Source organism: Choristoneura fumiferana, chromosome 2 (assembly GCF_025370935.1).
Source record: "Choristoneura fumiferana chromosome 2, NRCan_CFum_1, whole genome shotgun sequence".
Taxonomy (NCBI): Eukaryota; Metazoa; Arthropoda; class Insecta; order Lepidoptera; family Tortricidae; genus Choristoneura; species Choristoneura fumiferana.
Window position 1 is genome coordinate 12,717,436 of NC_133473.1, and position 23,248 is coordinate 12,740,683.

The 23,248-nt window shown below is 36.2% G+C and overlaps 2 protein-coding genes across 2 annotated transcripts in view; one reads left to right on the forward strand and one right to left on the reverse strand.

Annotated features, from left to right (window-relative positions):
* Positions 1-596: 596 nt before the first annotated feature.
* On the reverse strand, positions 597-6,978 carry LOC141443831 (N-acetylglucosamine-6-phosphate deacetylase). The gene is made up of 5 exons (XM_074109202.1): positions 6,640-6,978; positions 6,115-6,389; positions 4,326-4,544; positions 3,082-3,217; positions 597-853 (listed from the first exon to the last, which is right to left on the reverse strand). Exons 1-5 carry the CDS (start codon positions 6,842-6,844, stop codon positions 612-614), a joined length of 1,077 nt encoding a protein of 358 aa, XP_073965303.1. The 5' UTR covers positions 6,845-6,978; the 3' UTR covers positions 597-611.
* A 10,512-nt stretch (positions 6,979-17,490) lies between these two features.
* Positions 17,491-23,248, forward strand: part of LOC141445530 (uncharacterized) — a 56,347-nt gene continuing 50,589 nt past the window's right edge. Inside the window, exon 1 of the mRNA XM_074111362.1 lies at positions 17,491-17,638. The gene's annotated coding sequence lies outside the window, so the exon portion shown is untranslated. The remainder of the gene's footprint in view (positions 17,639-23,248) is intronic.

Sequence of the window (23,248 nt, forward strand, 5' to 3'; positions counted from 1 at the left end):
GATAATTATCAAGGTGATTATTTTGATAATTATGTATTAAAATAATTGTCTTGAAAATTATAACAACGATAATAATAATAAAGTGAGTATCTGAACGCGGGTAATACAGTGCGTCACGTCGATGTATGGAACCCTAAAAATGGAAAGATTGGTTATCACAGAACTAATGAGAAGAATAGAAATGTCACACGAGGTAAAAGTGCGAGAGTGCCTGCCTACATGGCTAAAAAAACTTCCCGACTCAGTCCAACAGTGTCACTCGATTTAATTCATAAAAATGGGTTATTGCAGATATCGAAAAAGATTACATTTGACTGGTGAGTATCGCAATCTCGAAAGAAATACAAGCAATGGTTCAGTTATATTTCTGTTAGGTAGGTATTATTAGTTCTGTGATGGCACTATGCCTTGCCTACCTAACGCATATTATAATGCAGACATCATATTTTTCCAAATTGTGTAAAGTGAGCCTTGTGATATCGCATTCAGCTTGTTAAACATATGTGCTCTTTGTTCAACAATTTTCAAAAGCACACAGTTTTTAAATTAAGTATTTCATGGGAAAGAAGATTCACTATATCACCATCAAGGCTTATTTCACAGATCGCCTTTTACCATGCCCACACTATATACCCTGACCGACAAATTTGATTGACGAGTAAAACTAAAATTATACCTGTTGCTTCTTTAAACGTGCGAACACACTCGTCCAAAACCGCGGTACTACCGCAGAGAGTTTTGGTTCTCGACACATAGGCTTTGCCACCTTCTACCGTCACTTTTTGCGGCCCAATGTGGTAGTTGCCATCCGCTAAACCCTGGGCCGCTACTGCGTCACTGACAAGCACCAGTCCTAATAAAAAAAAAACAAATATATATTTTGTAGAATTAAGTCCTATTCACACATCTCTTACGGAGCTCGATCGATCACTAATAATACTAACTAATTAGTCCGTCAGAAATCTTAACGTTTTCATCACAGTCCCAATTATTATAAACAAAAGCGTGTTTCATCGTGACGGCAAGAGAAATAAAGAAGGTTTAATATGCTAAATGTTCTTTTTTATTCCATTAAATATAACGCTTTTATTAATAATAATTGGGACTGTGATAAAAACGCAAAGATTTAATACAATGTACCTAAAAACGGTATATTTATTATCTGATTTAAATTATTTTTAACTTTTATTTTATTTACAAGTGATAAAAGCTTGTTTTTAAAATATTTTATTTTTGTTTGCAGTTTTTTTAATGCAAAATTTACTACGGCGTAGTCGTACGCGTAGAACGTTTTCCAGCATTATCATCAGATACTATTAGCTACAATCTAGCACCAAAGTACTCGTCAAGACGAATCCAACGAACCCAAACTCGATGGGGTTATGTCGCTCTATTACCGGATTCCTATGGTCAGTTCCAGCTCCATCATTAAACCCTGGTTACCATCTAGTACTTACCAAAGTACTCGTCAAGATGAATCAAACGAGTTCAAACTCGATGGGGTTGTAAGTTTAATAACAGAGTTCCTATGGCCCCTTCCAGCTCCATCTTCAGACCCTGGTTACCATTTAGCAACAAAGAACTTGTCAAGATGAATTAAACGAACCCAAACTCGATGGGTTTGTGTCGTTTCATTACGTAATTCTCATGGCCACCTTCCAGCTTCATCATCAGATCAGCTCCATGTCAAAATAATATTGCATTGTCATCCGATTTACACATGTATGCAAAATTTCAGTTCAATCGGAAACCGGGAAGTGGATCAAATTTAACTTTCAAGTTTTTGAAAAAAAAAAAAATTTTTAATATAAGTTTTTTTGCTGACTGTACTTTTTGTCAACTGCACGTCATTATGGTAAGTACTTGCCTTAGACTAAGAGCAGTGGACTTAGACATATCATATTTATTGAAGATATGAAGAGTCAAATTTTATGAACTAAGTTTGTAGAATGCGATAAGGATATATCTACTTCATACATATTATTTAATCAGTCATGTAGGGCCAACTACTCAATAACAGGTATTTTAAGTTAAACCATAATTCATTAGACTTGTTCTTGTTGATGGTGTAATGCCAAAATTAGGCAGGCTATTGCTATTATACGTGTAACCAAGTAGTGTAGTTTATTGTAAAATGAAATAACAGCACGCCCTGTTTTTTCGTATGAAGACTTTAATATACTCAGCGGCAAAAAAATTGGCCCACCCTTCATACAAAATGACCGATTCTGCATACATTCGAGGGCCAGATTTTTTGCCGCTCAGTATATTTATTTTATTTATTAAGTGAATCAAGTACTAACTCACTTTTGGTCTGTTCTTAACTGAATGATTTTTTTATCCAGTCAAAGGTCTGGCATTAGTGTTCGCCTTTGTACATGTATCTCAACATTTGTCAATCGTGTTTGTTCATTTATTTTGTACAGAGTTTAGATACATACATACAAGCTGTAAATATATCGCGCCATCTGACTACGTCGCAAGTACCTACATAAAATGTCTCGAAACTACACATACTGTGTAGTGTACAGTCGCCATCAGATATTTCGGAGCAGCAGCAGAGCAGCAGTGATCAAAAATATCGATACATGAACTTAATACCTTAGAAATAGAGTGCATGTGTCGATATTTTTGACCACCTTGGCCGCTCCGAAATATCTGATGGCGACTGTACAGTCAACCAATTTGATTCCTAGGCCACCACAGAACCTTGTCGTAAAGACATTACACGTTATTCGATAAACATTGTAACAGAGAATTGAAATTATTCACTTGACAAGATTGGCCTGATTGGATTTGGCCCAGGCCCAGGAATCGAATTGGTTGACTGTACAGTCGAGTTCATAAGCTCGTGAGCAAAAATTTTATTAAAATATCTGAAAACGACTATTATTAATGGCGTAGAGGCGTTGACAATGGACAATCATAAACACTTCAATGTCATATTAAATATAATGACTCGGATAATTCAATATATTTAATATGAGCGAGTCTCACGGTAGTTTCATGTTCAAAACTTCAATGTCAATAAGAGAGTGTTTAGTTTATTGGTGACTCAGAACTAAATATCCGCAATTATACCTTTGGGGTTAGTTCGGCAGGCTATCCTTAATGCCGCTGGGTGGGTATGAAGGCCGTCCGATATTATACCATAGTACACTTGTTTGTTGGTCGAAGATGCCAGCAAACCGACCAAACCAGGGTCACGATGGTGGAACTAAAACAAAACAACGGAATACAGCCTTGTCTAGAGGTCACAATAACTGGCTCAAGTACAATGCTAAGGTCAAGAATGTGTTAAGTACCTAACTAATGTGTGCTGGTCTTGAGATGAATTTGTAATGTACTCTTTACGTTATTAACTATTGAAACTACCTTATAATATGTACAGTACAAACATGTTAGCGACACAGTTATAGAATAACAATATTCTGATTTAATTAATTTACGCAGAGAAAACAAAGCCAGCTAAAGTTCCGCGTGACACACGCCGACAATTATTAGCACGCCGTGCCGTGACGTCATGTTTGCCGTTTTTTGTTTGATTGACAGAAGAAAAAATACCGTGTCCTATATTCTTTTGATAACTCGGACTAAGTAGTTTTTTTTTTTTTACCTAGGGAACTAGGAAAATTGCTTTGGATGATGCTATAAAATTACACAGTAGGTAAACTGCGTAAAGAAGTAGCTCCAATTTCGAAGAAGAACTTCAGTTTATTTCGGTCAATAAATAAAAGTGAGCATTCATATTCATAGATTCAATTTGCAGAAAAATACCAGCTTTTTGACTCTTAATGAATTGTTAGAGACATCAGGTGACTCGCCTGCTCGTTTGCGACATAAGAACAACTAGAACTAGTCGCCAAATGGTTTGCCCTCATAAGAAAATGTGGGTATTCTGAGTTTACACGCAGTCATCAAAAGAGTACAGTCAAGGGCAAAGATATCGACACGGTCAAAGTTGCAAACATATGTATACATGGCCTAATTGTTAAGTGCATAAAGTCGTGTATACATATTTTTGTAACTTTGGCGGTGTCGATATCTTTGCCCTTGACTGTACACTACGATTAGTCTATGTTTATTTCTACTTTGACACTCGGGATGTCTCGGATTAAATCGTAAAGGTAAATTACAAGTTACTATTTGTTTTGTTTTTTACTATCAAGCTTTTTTTTTACCTTGTCTAATATACAAAGCCGGATTAGACGTTGTCGCAGCCATGACCAAATCTTGATTGCAATCATTATAGAATTGCCGAGTGTCAAAGTGTCAAAGTGGAGATATCATACTGTACAGACAAAAGGATTACATGGTTTACTTACAGGCAACATAGCATTAAATAGGTGGGTAATAAGATTGGCTCCACTGTTAATAGCCTCTTCCCCTTGAGCTAGGCTCGCTGTGGAATGCCCTAGTGCCACTTTAATGCCCAGCTTGGAAAGTTCTTTGATCGCCTCAGTAGCTCCTGGTAATTCTGGAGCCAATGTGACAATCACAGCATTGTCAAGCGATCCATATATTTCATAAATTGTCTTGATACCCTGAAAAAAATTTACATATTCAATCAAGATTATGTAGGGTATGAGATGTAAGGTAATAAGACATTATAATATATACCGTGTTATTTTTGATTTCCGTTAACTTTTAAGAGAACATTTAACAGGTCAAATGAAATTAATCATTAATTTCTTCAAGATACCAGTGGCTCTTAACGTTTAACACTTTGATGGACAGTGTACGCCTATAGACGTCCAAATGGCTTAACAATGTTTAATTGAAACTAGTGTTTATCAATGTGTAAAGAGCTAAGAATTAAGATTATTAATTTAATTATGCGCAGTAAAAAAGTCTGTAAGTAGTGTTATTGATTCATACATGCAGGTATAATTCATCAAAGCATACCTGCATGTACTTATTTAGCAAAAGAAGGTTAAAAATTAGTTTTTTTGTCTCTTTTATGTGTGACATTAATTTCACTAGTCAAGTTTGTGAATGTAGCAATTTGACCTTTAACAATGACTGTTCACACCAACATCATGTATCAATCTTTTTTTCAATTTGGCCTTAATTTGAATAACTAGAGCTAGGTAGTTTCTATTAATGAACTTGAACTGAGCCATCGATTGAATGTAACGTAAATCGAGAAAAACACAGTGTAGAATAGTCAGTATAGTATAACTGTTGTTATTGTTATTGTTAATTGACACAAAATTAATGTAGAACTTTTCAGTGGATGATTTGAGGAAACAGCCCTGTTAAAGTCAATGAATGTTTCTATATCATATAACAACAACTCCTTGAGATGTGTTTACCTGTTATTGATAACATATTTACATTATATACCTACCTAGTGCCATCCATGAAGATGCGTGATTTTGTCCAAATTAGCCATTAATGACATTGTAATAAGAACCACAGCACAATGACGGCACGCGTCATCGTGAATGACTCTACCTATAAAGCCTGCCATATACATTGAAAACCATATAGAAAAACTAACAGGAACCAATTCAAGTCAATTTCATCATTTTTCTTAATGATACATATTACAGACAATTTAAACTCATGTCTGTTATATTGGCCACTGGTATTGTGATGTTTTATAATAGCTGATAAAAAGTTCAGTGGCTTTGATAAGTTAATAGTTTACATAGTTATACAAAGTAGGTCATTGATAATATTTATTGACAGTCGATGATTGCATTACAGATCAACCACACTGTCTAGTTAGTGTTGGTAGATGATAATATAAATGCCACTATTACTATATACCTTCCTGCCTGCTTGATCAGATTCTGGTACCATTTTAAGGGTTCCATATTCAGAGGGTGACAAACAGAACTCTATTACTGTCTGTGTTTCATACAAAACGGAATCCAAACCTATAGGATACTTCCAGGCCTAACAACATAAGCAAGGGAAAAGCACTAAAATAACTGTTCCATAAATAATTATTAACTTTATCTGTCACTGAAATACTATGAACCTATTATTTTGCTTGCTTTTAAATTTGTATGAAACTCGCAGTGCTTGAGTATTACTTGCCATTTTTTTTATAGGTGTAAAGATGTGGGCACAAAGTAGTAGTAAAATTTATAGTAATACATTTACCTTATCCAATGTTTTAATATACTCATCCATATGGGCACCCTTCTTGGCCAAACTGATGAAGGGCCCCTCAAGGTGAACTCCTAGTACAGTGGCTCCATGGTGGCCTCCCTGAGTCTTCTTGATCCGTGGAAGAATTTTCTTATATTTTTCTTTGTCTGAAGTCACCATAGTGGGACAAAACGATGTAACCCCCTGAGTCAGTAATTTTTTTGCCACTTTTTGGACTCCTTCTTCAACATTTTCACAGTCATATGAAAAGTCTATACCCCAACCACCTAAAAAATATAGGAAACATCTTGTCTTTTTATGATATTAAATAAAATATTTGCACTCCCAAGACTTTTTCAGTTTTTTTTTTAAAGATACAAGATAAATAGGTATGTGACTACAATATCTAGGCTAATCCGGCAGGTGCCTACGCTCAACAAAGGCAAAATAACACATTTACAAAAGGTTTACTGAGCTTTGTAAGCACTTTAAATTATTAAATAACCTTTACTAAAAATAAAATAAAGGGATGGTTACCATTAATCTGAATGTCAATGAACCCCGGAGCAATCAGCAGACCTTCGCAGTTCACTGTCTCATCGGCTTCAAGTTGTTCCACGTAAAAAACTTGTTCAGGATTCTCAATTTTCCCGTCTCGAATCCATAGGTCCTCTTTTATTATGGCACTGTCGCGAAGAATATGGCAATTGTGGAAACGCGTCAAACCAGATTTAGCCTTCATTTTAGGAAGAAATAAATGGGGTAAGTTATAAAAGAAACACAATTATACCGCTCCGGTCGAAGGGTTTGAATGAACTGAAATGAAAATAAAAATAAGCGAACAAACTTGTAATTTCGTGGTACTGTCAGATACAAATAGCTGTCATTGAACTGACAAGTGACAGTAGCGTATTGTCATTTGGTCAAACTGACAGCTTGCTGTTTGGTCCGTATTGCGCTTGATCACGTAAGCGCTCTTGGGCCCTACTTGCAGTGTTACCACCAATCGTATTGTGTGTTTATAGGAATAGGGAAATGATAAAAAAGTAGCTAACTTCCGTAGGGTTGATGTTGATAGCCTATGTGGTGACTGTACGATCTTTGAAATCGGTTAATTTAGTTGTAATTAAGCAAGCTTACGGCTCACACGTGTAACAAATAAACTTCTATCAATCACGCTAGCGTCATCATTTAGCAAACGGCTAATCTATCATCATTATCATCGAAAGGTTTATAAGCATATCAAGGCTCATACAGTGACCAAAAGTACGAATCAAGAACGATAATCGCAGCGATTATCGTCCTTGTCACGAAGGTAACCGCTGTGCTAACCAAACAAAATCGTTCCATTGGTATAAAATAATTACAATATAGCGAAGTACCTTACTACCTACTTTGAATGTAACTGTTATCATGCTTAATTTGTAATTACTTTTTGTTTAGGGTATGTACTTCTTTGTTTAGGTACCTATACATAGTTATAATTTGATTATTACCTACTTCATTTTTTCTGTATTGCTTCATCATCATCATCCCAGCCTGTATACGTCCCACTGCTGGGCACAGGCCTCCTCTCAGAACAAGAGGGCTTGGGCCATAGTTCCCACGCGGGCCCAGTGCGGATTGGGAACTTCGCACGCACCATTGAATCGCTTCGCAGGTTTGTGCAGGTTTCCTCACGATGTTTTCCTTCACCGCAAAGCTCGTGGTAAATTTCAAATGTAATTCCGCACATGAATTTCGAAAAACTCAGAGAGTCGGAGAGTCTGTATTGCTTATTCTTAGGTATTCATCATCAATCATCATCGTCATTAGTTCAGCCGTAAGACATCCACCGTTAGACTCTTTCTTCATTCAGCTTTCATTAGCCAAACTCTAAGTATAGGTCACCATAAACATCCAGTCGCTTCGATAGGAAGCACAAAACGCCTAACAAGCCTACGATGTAGGTACAAAATACGAACTTCGTATCTTGCCGACCGTCTTATTTGTGGGGTTGAAACCAAGGTAACCTGCATGTTACCACACTGTTTACGAGCAAGTAAGAGCAAGACCAGAAAAATAAGATCAGCGCTGGGGATCGAACCCAGCGCTGGTCTTATTTTTCTGGTTTTTCTGTGCATCTATATTTCAGTTTGTATTTTCGTAATAAAAAATAAGACGAAACTAGAATGTGTTTTCGTTAAGGTTTTTTCTGAAAAATGGATTTTGAATAAGGCGATCAATTAATATCATCAAATAGGTACCTTTTTTAACAAAAACAAAATAAGGATGTACCGATATATCGTATTATGTTTGTTTTTTGGTGTCTTTTTGTATTTTTTATTTCAACTCCAAATTCGTTACTTTTACGGGTATCCTGTGAAGTGAACCCATATCGATAATACAAACTGGGACATGGATGCACAGAAAAACCAGAAAAAGAAACCAGCTTTGGGAATCGAACCCAGGTCCTCAGTAATCCGTGCTGCGTGCTAGACAGGAGTCTAGACACGAATTTTTCCTACGCACACATATCTCAGGTTGCTTTTTCCACTACGCTACACTAGCGACATCTATGTTTCGCTCGCATCGAGAGACGTCACATTCTTTTAGAACTAACCGCTCACCCAGACAAGAGATGTCGCTACTAAGCAATCAAATTATGATTGTTTTTTTTGAGTTTTTTTGTATTTTTTATTTCAACTCCAAATTCGTTACAAACACCAAGCGAAACATAGATGTCGCTAGTGCTACTGCAAGTAGTAGTAGTAGTAGGGGAAAAAAGCAACCTTCGATATGTGTGTGTGTGTGTGTGTGTATAGTAGAAATTCGTGTCTAGACTCCTGTCCAGCGGTGGTATAGGGGTTATAGCACGCAGTACGGATTGCTGAGGACCTGGGTTCGATTCCCTGCGCTGGTCGCATTTTCTGGTTTTTCGGTGCATCCATGTCTCAGTTTGTATTTTCGATAAGGGGATGTATCGTAATCAACATAGAACGACTAAATTATGGTCGCTTTCATTGATTTCCGATGGAAAGCGGGCTAAAAATATGAATTCTGCAGAAAACGACCAACTTTTTTTTGTTTTAAAAAAACGCACAAAAAGCCAAGTAATTTGTATAAAAGGTGCTTAATACCCTACTGCATTATATTAAGTATATTGTACCAAATTGGGTTAAAATTTCTAAACTAAAAAAAATTGTTTTACCTGAAAACGACGATATCTCGAAACTGGATTTTTATTAGGTATTGGTCTCTTTTTGCATATCTCTGGTCAATTTACTCTGAATGAAAATCAAAAGCACGATTTGTTTCCGAGAACTTCTCACATTAACTACCTACCTACTTATCTTGGTTATTCAGTTTAAAATTTGTAATGAAGTGGTTAGAAACTTGCTCTCACTCCTACTGAGAGCATGCAGCGTTAAAAGTATCTAGAAGTAGCTATGTAGGCAGGTACCTGCAGAAACTTCAGCTCAGTTCAATCTTATTACCTGGGCGACCGAGAGATAAGACCACGCTAGATCGATTTGTCATGCCCGAAAACCCCCACTTACCAAATTTCATTGAAATCGTTGAAGCCGTTTCCGAGATCCTGATTATATATTTATATACAATAGGTATACTTGAATTGCTCGTTTAAAGGTATTAGGTAAATAACATAACTATGTACAAAAAAACCTTTTCTGTAATGTACCTACTGGGTAGGTATTTATTTGCCCCGTAGTACAGCAATAAGTATCTATAATGTTTTTTTAACCCTTAAGCAGCGATTAAAAATCATCGTATACCTAGTGTACGTACTCCGATTGGCCAAATTTTTATTTACCAACATTTCTGCGTCGTTACCTCATGCTCATGAAGATACAAGAAATGAAGCAGCAGATGTTATTTTCACAAAATTAATACTTAAATACTTACCTGCATTTATAAATTTGATTATTAGTCCACCACAGAACCATCATAATGCTTCATTCGATGAACATCGTCATATAAAATGACAGGTCGCAGGCAATTTCATCTGGCTGGTTTTGTGTTCAAAATTGTGCACGAGAAACGGCCAAAATACGTGTTTGACAAATTCATCTGGGTTCGAGATATCCAAAGCTGGAACACTCGTGGACGAACCACAAACAAGGCAATGGTTCCCAAGCATCGCACAAAGGGATGCAGAGGTGGTTTCAAATTTGCAGCGTCCAAGATATGGAATGACTTGCCACCACCCCTTCGAAAGTATGTCCCAGCCTACTTTTATTTTAAACACAAGTTCCGAGCGTTTCTTCTTAAAACTCAACTTGAAAACAGCTGCATATATATCACTGGTTGTGATCGGTGTTGCGCTCAAGGATGAATGGGTAATAATTAAATATTTTCTTTCTTTCTTTATTTCAATATAATTATTTACTTAGGCAAGATTTTATAGTAGTCCATATATTAAATTCGTTGACTACCTACGCTTAAAATCAAGTTCGTAGCGAAAGACGTAAAAAATGATATGAAAAATTTTTTAACCGACTACAAAAAACCATGGAAATAATTTTCTACCAGTCTGAAGTCGGTGCCTCAGCACGAGCCCGCAGGAGAGGACCTACTCGTATAGTCGTCTACCTAACCTACATACTATATATACCTATTGAGCTTCAATCACTGCTGTTGGCTCGTGCTGAGGCACCGACTTCAGAGTAGTGGAAAATTATTTTCATGGTTTTGTGTAGTCGGTTCAAATTTTTTTATACCTTTTTTTTCACGCTTTTTAATCTAAATAATTTAAGATACCATACTTTAATGTCAACTCCGTCACCTTTTACGAAAGATTGCGTTTTCCGATGCAGAGGCGTTCACTATTGAAGAGTCCGTGCTTTACCACCCGTTCCATTTCGCCATATTCATTACGATGAGCATAAATTGCTTAGCAACACTGTGGTAAGGTAATTGAAATTCAACCAGTGAAGTACTTGTTATTGAGTAGGTAGTATTTCCGTTGGTCAAATGTGGTCTTTATCATCAGTTCGACTTCACCAAATGATGATTTAAATATATTATTATCCAAATTTTCATAGATGTGCCTACAATATTTGAAGAGTTCCCTCGATTTCCTTGGGATCCAATCACCAGATTCTGATTTGGTACTTATGGGACCTAATTGAAAGCATTCCTAAACGAACTATATATTTTTTTTATAATCGGTTCATAAATGACGGAGTTCTGAGGTAACAAACATAAAAAATACAGCCGAATTGATAACCTCCTCTTTTTTTTGAAGTCGCTTAAAAACATCATAAACTGACAACATTTATCGCTGATACTACCAGTGAAGTTATCAGTAAATCAATCCTTTTATTTGGAGCATCACAACCGCTTATCCACTTACGCCGCTGACTACTTGCTAGTTCTGGCATAAACATCCCACATAGTTTAATCACAATACGGCTGTTCAATAGCGGTACCCTTATTACAATAGAAAATATTATCCATCATAACATGGGATAATATAATATTTAAAGCGTGTTTCCCGAAAAAGGGTCGCCTGCCACAGAGCTCAGAATTTGTTCCTCATAAATATCTTTACTATAGGTCGTTCGTAAAATGAATTTCTTATTTTTATATCCGCAATCCCTTCTGTCCAGGTTTAAATATTATTGTTAATCTGTGTTAATTTCAATAATTAATCTTGTAAATTTTGGTTTGCTCGCGGCTCCGTCCACGTAGAACATACTATGACTCATCATTATACTTAAATTTCTCTGGCAAATGAACGGAATATAAAATACCTTTAAGTACCTAACTCCAGGCGGTCGCATTATCAAAAACCCTATCAAAATTTGTCCCGATCGACCTTCGTTTTTGTGTAAAGCTTTAACAAAGATCTCCGAGAAAGAGAGGCCAAAGATACGTATTAGATTTGTAGTACGGTCCGCCGCGGAAGTTGATGAGCGGCTGTGGTGCCCAAAATGATCTAAACACTCTCTTATTACCTTGGTAGTAGAGTCGTGTGTAGACCACTTTGACTACCGTAAAAGCTCATACACTTTTGCTGCTGACTGTACCTATTTTCCTCAGGGTAAAGTATAAAGCTTAGTTTTGATTAACCTGTCCTCTCCCAGAGGCACAAATTTGTGCCCAAATTCCTTTGATCCTGTTATCCTGGGAGATGACAGATTAAATACGTTTTACATATTATAAAATAACCTAACTAACTTAGAAAAATTGAGAAACCCTCAACATTGTCATTTTATAGTTCAATATCCCACAAAAGGCTGAACCGACATTTTAATAAACATAACTATGAACCAGGACTGATGCAGGACTTATGGCTGATGGGGTCAGAAGGTTCTCGAATGGCGTCCGCGCACCGGAAGACGAGCTGTCAGTAGGCCTCCAACAAGATGGAACGACGAACCTGGTTAAGATCGCGGGATCGCGGCGGATGCGGAAAGCACATGACGACCGGTCTGAGTGGAGAGCCTTGGGGGGAGGCCTATGTCCAGCAGTGGACGTCTTTCGGCTGACATGATGATGATGATGATGAAGTAACCATAGCAAGGAATTCGCTTTCACGTAAAAAACCGCATTAAAATCGGTCTATCCCAGGGTCGGCAACCTTTTGAGTCGGAAGAGTCAAAAATTACAATCAACAAAATTTCAAAGTTCTTAAAGAGCCACAATTTTTAGGGTTCCGGAGCCAAAATGGCAAAAACGGAACCCTTATAGTTTCGCCATGTCTGTCTGTCTGTCCGTCCGCGGCTTTGCTCAGGGACTATCAATTCTAAAACGCTGTAATTTTGCACGAATATATATTATTATGTAAACTATGCCGACAAAATGGTACACTAAAAATTTAAAAAATAAATAAATTTAAGGGTGACGTAAAGTGGGGGTGAATTTTTTTTTCTCGTCCAACCTTGTAGTGTGGGGTATCGTTGGACAGAAATCATTACGGGGGTTGCTAAAACGATTTTTTGATTCAGTAATGTGTTTGCAAAATATTCAACTTTAAAGTACAAATTTTCATTAAAATCGAGCGTCCCCCCCCTCTAAAATCTAAACCGGTCGAAAGCTACTTCTTTTTTCTTTATCTTTGCCTACGCAGATCCTTTTTATTTTTAATCAGGATCCCGTACGTAACGTAGGTATACCAATTTTCGTACTTATAAGTCCAGAAATTAGAAAATTACCATACAGTCTTTACCCCCATTATTTTATCCATTTCACCTACACAGATAATTTTTGGGTGTGTAATGTTTGTCATAAGAACGATTTGCGAATTTTCATTTCTCATAACACAAATCTCAGAATTTCAATCTGTCGAAATATTGAGAACGTATAAAAACAATATGCATATAAACAAATTGCCGAATTTCCCAAATCATATTATTCAATTAGCATAATTGTCTTATGCATACTAAAGTTCTGTATAATAGCCATGCAGCATAATTAATCAAAGTTCATAATAAACAATTTTTATACAAACATGGAGGATAATGATCGAAAAGTAGGTATAAGACACCTGGCAAAAATCCAACAGCAAAGTTCATTGTGAAGCAATTTTATCCGGACTGCTATAAAAAATACCTAACATCGAACTAACCTAACCTATCCGAGTCGCTTCTGCTCCAAACCGTCTTGCTCGCTCGCTTCGTTCGCTCGCACAAATTAACTGTTTTTTTTTTAGCATTTGGCACGCATGATGTTATACCGTCTAATCATCTAGAAATGTTGTTATAAATTTTAATAATTATATAATTAACCGAATATTCAAAATGAAATAACTGAATATAAGCATTATAGCAATTGTTGTTATGACTAATGAATGTTATATTATTTAAAGCTTATGCTGCATTTCTAAAAATCCTTTCTTAGTGCTCACTTACATCATAAAAAGAAACCCTGTACTTCTAAATCCATAAATGAGAAAATTTCCATACAAAGTTTACCCCCACCCATTTTACCCCTTTTATCCATTTCAGCTACAAAAATAATTTTTCATTGTAATCGAGAACTTATATTTTCATACCTCTTAGTCCAGAAATGAGAAAATTTCCATACAAACATTACCCCCCATTTTACCCTTTTAGGGGGGAATTTCTAAAAATCCTTTCTTAGTGCTCACTTACATCATAAAAAGAACCTCTGTACCAAATTTCAAGTTTCTAGGTACAACGATTTGGGCTGTGCGTTGATCTATAAGTCAGTCAGTCAGTCAGTCAGTTTCTTCTTTTATATATATACAATATTTTGTTGAAGAAATACTTTGTTATTTTTTACAAATAGGTATTTCTTAGTCAAAACTAACCCTGAAACAACCTGAACACAGGAAATCCTAATTCAGGCACTTGTTACATTTCTCTTATAATAAAGTATGTTTGAACTGTGGTTTGAAACATGAAACTACCGTGAGACTCATATTAAATATATTGACCCGGATAACTCACGTCTTAAATCGAGTTTAGCTCGACATGTTTCGGGCTAATCCGTAGCTCTTCGTCTTCGGAGCAACGCGACTCAGCGGCTGCTGCAACACGCGCATTCAAAGTATGTTTTAGTTCTTTCTTAGTTAAAAGTGCTGTAAACCGAGTTTTTTTAGTGAAATTATTATTTAAACCTTTTTATACCTTAGGCTGCTAAGCCTAAGGAAATTAAGCCTTTTAGTGTCTAAAAATTAAATCTGTAACTATCCTTCACCCATCCTTCCCATCCCCTTAGCTTTCTTCCTGATTGAAACTAGCTTTTATCGTAAATGTTAATCGTTGATGTTATAAACGAGCTTAAGGAGTTGTAGCTCGAGCACTGGCTCGGTGTCCCTTTCACACATGAATGGGATGGTTATGAGAAAGAAAGGGACACTACAAACGTATGTTTGTGTATTTATAGTAGACGGCTTGTATATCTCTGCGATAAACATTCACTTGCTAGGGGTTACCATAAAATTCATAAAATCATTGCGAGTAGAGCGACAAAGTGTATAAGTGAACTTTAAACAATGAGGGCTATCGCGTATGAATTCGCCGCTAGAGGCGCTAGTGTAGCAAGAGGTCTCCGAAATGTCAAATGTCACTGTTTTTGGGTGAGCTAAGCGGGTTTATTTGCATACCTGAAATTAATTATGGCAAATGTACGTTACAGGCAATGAATGTCGATGTTTTAAGACAGTTTTGTCTTTCGGAAATCTTTGTCCTCCCTTTTTTCCGAACAAAACGGGACTACACAACACTGTGGCATTTTCGATATTTTTATGGTATGGTTTTAAGGTATTAAATATGATTTAAATGTAAATTTTATTTGTTCACACCTGTCAAAGTCAAAGTCAAAAAAATATCTTTATTCAATTTAGGCTATAACAAGCACTTATGATTGTCAAAAAAAATCTACCACCGATTCGGAAAAACCTCTGTTGAGAAGAATCCGGCAAGAAACTCAACGAGGCATATTTTTTTTAAACAGATTTACAATATTATTCAATGATATCTATGTATACATCACAAGTATTGTATTCTATCTTGTATTGTTTATATTGTTGTCTTGCATTGTTTGTACTGTTGGCAATTAAATATTTTCTTTCTTTTCTTTCTTCCTTTCTTTAAGTATTTTACACAACTTTGTTTTTGTAACCTGTAATACTAAGCTACCACTTCAGACAGGAACTTTGTCTACAATGGCGCCAACTGGTGAGCGCGAAAACGGTAGCCCTCATCACATTGACGCGTTTCTAACTCAAGCAGAATTAGTTCATTCTCAGAGCAACACTACTCGTACCATTCACCATGCTATACCTATAATAATATGCGTTTGTATGCTATGTATTCTGGTTGGCTTCGAGACGCGTCAGTGTAAGAGTGAAAGTTGGGTTTGAGTGATTTGTGAGTGTTCTTACAGTGTGGAGGTGGTAGACCTACATGAACACATATTTATGTTGCATAGGCGTAGCTCTACCATAAAGTCGCGGGTGATCAAAGTAATTGATTATAGTTCATTGGCATGGACCTCCGCAAAGTAACGCCTGATCCAATAAATTTAATGATATTATTATCAGGTTAATATATAGAGAAAATCGGTTAATTAAATAGTATGCGTAAATTGATAAAGAAAGAGTAACGAACGAGTGAAAGCCAGATTTATATTTGTTTGATGTGTCGTCCGGTGACGCGATAGAGAGAAGTGTCGGTTTTGTAGTACTACATTTAATATTTTAAGAGTTATACATGGTGTTTAAAAATTCCGTACCTACGATAATTTAACCTACATTAAGGCTGCTGATTGTTATAAGATATAAGTGGAAAAATATTCTAATTAGAAAAAAGTTCCTTTTTGTAAGAAAGTTAAGTCAAAACATGACTATCGCCATGCAAAAAAAAAACGCATTTCAATGTCTCTCCCCTTGTTTGTATCGTAGTCGTAGTATTAGTACGAGTAGGTAATCAGTAGCATTAATATCCATAACTTAAATTACCGTAAAGTATTTTCTTAACACCATGTATTTAAAGTAATAAAAATTTAAAACTTCTGAAAGTGAGTGAAATTCGTCTTATAACATTTGACCCGAACAAACCAACATTACAAGTTAAATAAAAGTTCACTTTTTATTATAAGATGTGCCATCCACGAAGACGCGTGATTTTGTCAAAATTAGACATTAATGACATTGTAATAAGAACCACGGCACGCGTCATCGTGAATGACTCTACCTATATCTTCATACGAGTAGTTTCACAGTTCACAAACGTGGAAATGTTTTTAGTTTACAGAGTATTCCTTGACCACGAAAGGGTTTCGGGCAGGAATAGCTAACAAAGCCCACCTCGGGATAAGTAAATTAACCTTGTTTCAAATATAAACTAGAAAGCCTAAACGTAATTTTAGCTTATGAAAACAGCTAAGCTCGACTTTATTATTATTACATAATATAATTTCTTTATTTAACTTAAGTTACTAAATTTATGTTATGTTGGCTTCTCATACAAATTACTTAATAAACAAGTGAACAATGTCTCTTATTTTTACAACCTTAGGGGTGGTATTTTTTCTTCAAATTGAAATAGGATCAAGTGGAAGGTATATTCCCTCAAACAAAAAGATTTGATGATGAGAGCTTGCTCCACCTTTGAAGTCTGTTAAAAAGAACATGAAATTTGGCTTACAAGTTAAGAAGATGCTTGTATAAAATTATACTTCAAACAAATCAGGCGCAACCAACCCCTTGCACTTCCCTTGGTGAATTTTAGATCTCTCATTCAACTTAATTTAACTTCAATTCGTACAAACTTTGCGAAAACTTTGTAGTGCGAAATCTTGCAGTTCGGCCATTAGTAATGCATTCCCAGTATAGGTTTAGCGCATGCCAGGAAAGAGGGGTTTGCGGCTGCGCGGCGCGGGTGCAGCGGCGTAGCACTGGTACGTCAGTCGGTCTAGAGCGGCTACGAGCGCGCTACGAATCCGTAGCAGGGCTACGCTTCACGCGTAATGCTACGAGTGTACCGGCACCGCGCGTGATCGCATGCCACCCACACTTTTCAGTGCCAGCGCAAGTGATTAATATAAAATATAAACATTCAAATAGGTAAACTTTGTTTAATGTTTTATGTCAGTTGATAGTTGTACCGGGGGAATAAAAGTTTTTCGATGTAACGGTAACGCTCGCAATGTTTGCTAATGGATGCGAAGTTTCTTTTCGTTTTAACAATGCTTTGGAATGAAGGACGGGTTTTTTGCGAGTTTACGGTGTATTTGTGTATTTTTTTCTGTCTCTGTTGAGCACGGCTTCGTGATAAGTGTGCGTTGACCTTTTTTTTATACTTACAAAAATGTTTTTTAATTTAGCTTTATATTTACGACTAGTCATTTCTTTGAGCCGATTATAGTTGAATTAACTTGTCCTTTCTTTGGTAACAAAGTTTTTTATTCATCTCTACAGACCATCGCGTAAGTACCTATTGAACACTATAAATATCGTTCTTAACAGAAATTTAGTAACGTATCAGAATGATGTGTGAAGATCCCAATCCGCACTGGGCCCGCGTGGGAACTACGGCCCAAGCCCTCTTGTTCTGAGAGGAGACCTGTGCCCAGCAGTGGGACATATATAGGCTGGGATGATGATGATCTAAATGATGGCATTGAATTGGACAGTTTTATAATGACCGAAAATATTTAATGATAGCACCTAATTACATATTATTATACTCAGTACGATAACGTTGGATTTATAAATAGTTACCAACCTGTTGTTGTTGGTAAAATAAAGTTTTTATTATTATTTTATTTTTTTATTTTAACCTCGTCGTTAGTATAGACGTATCATTTATTTAGATAATGTAATTCTAATTATGTAGTCAGACAAAGTACTCGTACGTAGTATTCATATATTAATAATTATTTTATCATAATTATGTTACCTACTTATATCGTAACTTTATTATAAATACATTTTATCTTAAAGATTCATAATAACTTAATTCTGAGTCCATGTTCAAAACTGACTAAGTCCGAGTCGGGGCATGCGTAGTGTGGGGCTCCGTACTAACATGCGACAAACATTTAATATTAACGTTTTCATCAACTATTACTCGTTAACTTGTAAAACCTACTATTTTTTTCTGATTTTTCACATCAACGGTTTCGCTTTAAGGAATGGGGGGGGGGGGAGGGACGACGACACATGACTAACAAAAATTTGCATTGTAAAGCTATAGGTAATTTTGTAAACGGATTCCTCAATCGAAAAACGTTCTTGCCAAACATACAAATGTTTTGAAGAACTTATTGTACGATATCGCACGCCATGGGTTTAGTTAGATGAGAAAAATAATCATTTCACAATTTAGGTGTGTCGTGGTGGCCTAGTGGTTTGACCTATCGCCTCTGAAGCAGAGGATCGTCGGTTCAAACCCCAGCTCGCACCTCTGAGTTTTTCGAAATTCATGTGCGGAGTTTACATTTGTTTACAACAAACTTTACGGTGAAGGAATACATCGTGAGGAAACCTGCACAAACTTGCGAAGCAATTCAATGGTGCGTGTGAAGTTCCCAATTGGGCCTGCGTGGGAACTACCGCCAAGCCCTCTCATTTTGAGAGGAGGCCTGTGCCCAGCAGTGGGACGTATAAAGGCTGGGATCATGATGATGAATTTAGGTGTAGGGAGGGGTAAGGTACCAACCATAAAAAAATCATAATTTACTTTACTATTTTGGCCGCGTAGTTAAAATACATAAATCCATTACAATTCACAGCTTGCTAACATTAACGGTATCTTTAAAGAAGCTAAACCGCAGATAGACGGACAGCCATGGCGAAATAATTAGGGTTCTTTATAGGTCCAATCACAAGTTAATTTAAGAAAAAAAAAACTATTTTGTTTTTCAATTCAATTAGAAACAAGTTCCAGAACTTAGCATTCTGTTCAATGGAACGAGACAGGGGTTCCTAAAGTGTAAGCCGGGGGCGGTCCGGTATTCCTGGGAGAATATACACAGAATAGAATAATAGAAATAGCCACTTCGTTTAAATTTAAAATTTACTTACTATTGTTTTTAATCTGCTTATTAGGGACCAAGTATGGCAAACCAAAAAAAAAGATATTTCGTAAATGAAGCATAATATACACAAAAAAAAATGAGTTAAATGGAAACAGAAGTTTAAATAACAACTTTAATATTAATAAAACGCTTTCCATATCTCACTTCAATCATCTTACATAATTCAATTTCGTCACCCAGACAGTCCCACAATTCAGCGTTATAGCCAATTGAATATTGCAAGGGTTTCTAAACTGTGAACCGTGGCGCTCTCGGTTGGCATAGAGTAAAATTTGGAGATAAGACTCATTAAATATGGATTAATAGTCCGGATAAATAATAACAATTATTGTTTTTATGAAGAGGAAGTACATAAACGCAGCTGTTACCAGTCAGAAAACCATTATTTATTTTTATACATTTTATTGTTACTGGTGATGCTTCATGCGTTAATTTAGCATAAATATATACATAAATTAATCCAATTAGCACAACAGATTCTACGTAATGTTATTCTTATAAATTCACTTAAAGCACAAAATAAGTTTAGATCCTCTGGAATAACACTAACTGTGCGGAGCATGAGCACCAGGCCAACAAAAGCCCATTATTAGTTGCTTTAGCAATTATTCCGACTGATAAACTAACTTAAATCTTAAAATCATTAAACAAGAAGCGCGCTCTATTTCTATGCCTGTATGCCTGAAAATACTTCTAACACCGCAAGGGCTTTAGGCTACTAATCGTCAAGATATGCATTTTTTTTGCCACTTTCGTATAGAACAGTCACCACGAACACCAGCCAATTTATTTCCTCGCTCACTTATCCTATTTTTAATGAAATCGCCGGGATGAAATGATAAATCGTTTAGGTTTGGCAACCCCTGAAATACTTATGGGGTAAATAATTGACAAAAGTATTCGCAACTAGCCCTGTGGGTATCCTCCGTTAATGGCCCTCGTTAATTTTGTATCACCGGCTTGCCGCTTACATCTTTCTAGTAATTATTCTCCGTTTCCAATTAATAAGAAAATGTTTCCCTAAGACATAGTACGGATATTAATTTTACGAGAGCTCGACGGTAAATAATAATTCAACCTGTATAGTCAGGTACGTGAGGGCCGGATAGTGATTATTAGTCAAGGGGATGTAACACTGACTGAATATCGAAAATGAATATCTATATTAATAATTTCGTACCGGTCTACGGTAGACTCGAACGAAATGCACATCAAATTGACGAGCGTAAAAAATTAGTCAATCCGAGTCGACAGCTTGTAGGCTGAAAATTCGGATTATCGAGTATTTTCAATATAAACTTGAATAAATGACTAAGTATATAATGGCGTTGCGAAGTAAACATGTCAATGTCATCACATCAAAGTGGCGTTAGTGTCACGTCATCACGTGTCCCAGGTGTCACTGGTTCGTATTTCGTTCTCCATTGTGACCTCTTAAAGGCCGATTTTCATCTGATCTGATCTGATTTTCATCAGATCGATCGTACAGACGAATCGTATATGGGTTGATTATCAGACAGAGACATTATAGTTATTTGAGCAAATAAGATTTAGGAGAAATATCTACGTGAAATACCGATACGTAGGTTAGTAGTGAAAGTACGTTTGTGATAATATTAAGGCTGGGAATATACGTCAGATTTTTCGATAAGTACGACAGTCTTTACACTGGCAAAATTTTTTTTTCAGACATATTATTATGAGTCTACATTTTACCCGAGCGAAGCCGGGTTTTCTAGTAAAGTTATAAAGTCGACGGTCAAAATATAGAAATTAGGTTAGGTTAGGTTCGATATTTTAACTATCGATATTTCAATTTTCGATATTCATATACGTGCCCTTAGTCAACCTGTACATGGAACTGAAATGGCTTATTTTGCCCGCTTAGGGGAAAAGGCAGATTCTCAAAAAAATCACTTGAGTTATTTGCACAACTTGAAGCAGAATATATTAAGCTACACAATGGTGGGTATAAATAACTCGAAAGTGACTTTATTTTGAGATAAGTACTGCTTTTTGCTTAAAGAGGACAATACGAATCCTATAATAAATATGTAAGTTTAGCCGTTTATTACTCTATCAGGAAAAACCTGGATTATCCAATAGCATACCTTTTATACTGAAAAAAAAAACCCCGCAGGATAGCGATAAAAAAATATTTGCACTTTTAAGGAACTACAAAATATTGTTTTGCTTATGTTCCACAATATGAAACTCAATAGCGAAATATAAACAGACTAAAGTAAAACATAACAGCCTAACGCGCTCGCAACCACAATTACATTCGCTACTTATTTTAACCGCCATTTTACCTACTTGCCTGCCGTTTGACAGATAGTAATGGTGATAGCGTTTGCAACCGTGTGTGCGTTTAGACAGTGAGCCAGTTATAATTTCAGTCGATTGTAATAATACGAGTACCAGTATGTCCAACAGTAGTGTAAAAATATTCGTTTGATTCGGGCATCACTTTGCTGAGGTACATATCAATTGACTAAACTTGAGTGTAATTATTCAGAGATACTTACTATTTTTAAGTTCACGATTTCTCGAAAACGGCTAGACGAACTAGATTTTTTTTATTTTGTTTTAAAGGGTAGGTACTGGGTATATTAATTTGTTGTCCCATAGTCGCATGGTGAGGCTAAGAAGAAATCAAAAAACTCCTCAAATATTAGAGGCACACTTATCGCGCTAAGTATTTTTTATTTAGAAACTCGCTCAGTTGCAAAATCAAAACGTTTATTCTGTAAATTCGGTGAGAGGTTCGACTCGCACTTGGCCGGTTTTAATTAAATGGTAATACATACAACTGATTGCCTTTGTGATAATGATAACCAAAGCATATGCAATAAACATACATCAAGATAAGTGTTAAAAATATTTTGCGTGGCTATGTCACCGATATATTAGTGATTATGAGACAACGCGAAAACTTTTACCTACTGAACTAACTTCAGACACCTTGAGACACCAAGAAGGAATTTTCAGGGACCGGCAACTACTACTAGCCCAGATATTTTATACTTCCCAGAAGGGCACTAGGCGTAGGCGACGTGGGCCACGACCCACGACCCCGTGGCGTACGGGGTCTCGCGCTTTTCTAGTTTTTTTGTCTCGTTTTTTATGCTTATTGAAAAATCCGTCATCTAATGTGCGCTGTGCCATCTTAGAGCCTCGCAAAATTTATCTTGCCCACGCCACTGATTCTTTTTGGGCTTAAGCCGTGGGGATCAGTTAGTTGTTCCTAAAATAGTTAAAGACGGTGGAAAAGTTATTGAGAAAGGAAACTTTCTAAGTTACGGTGAAACAATGTATTCTTCCAAAGATAACATAAGTATCAGAACTACATAAACTAGGTCGAACTACAATCATAAAACATTGCAATATCGAAACGGATCTGTACTCAAACACAATAGTAATCGAATATAAGGTTTCAATATCAATCGATATCTGTTTTAACGGAGATCGAAAGCATATTCCAAGAGAAGCACTCTAATGAAAATTTATATTCACGCTTTGATGTTGGAATATAATCAAAGTCAGAGTTTCATTTTAATACACTTAACACAAGACATCGCAATAAATATACGTAGTTACTTATCCTATTGGTAGCAGAAATGGATTCGTTTCG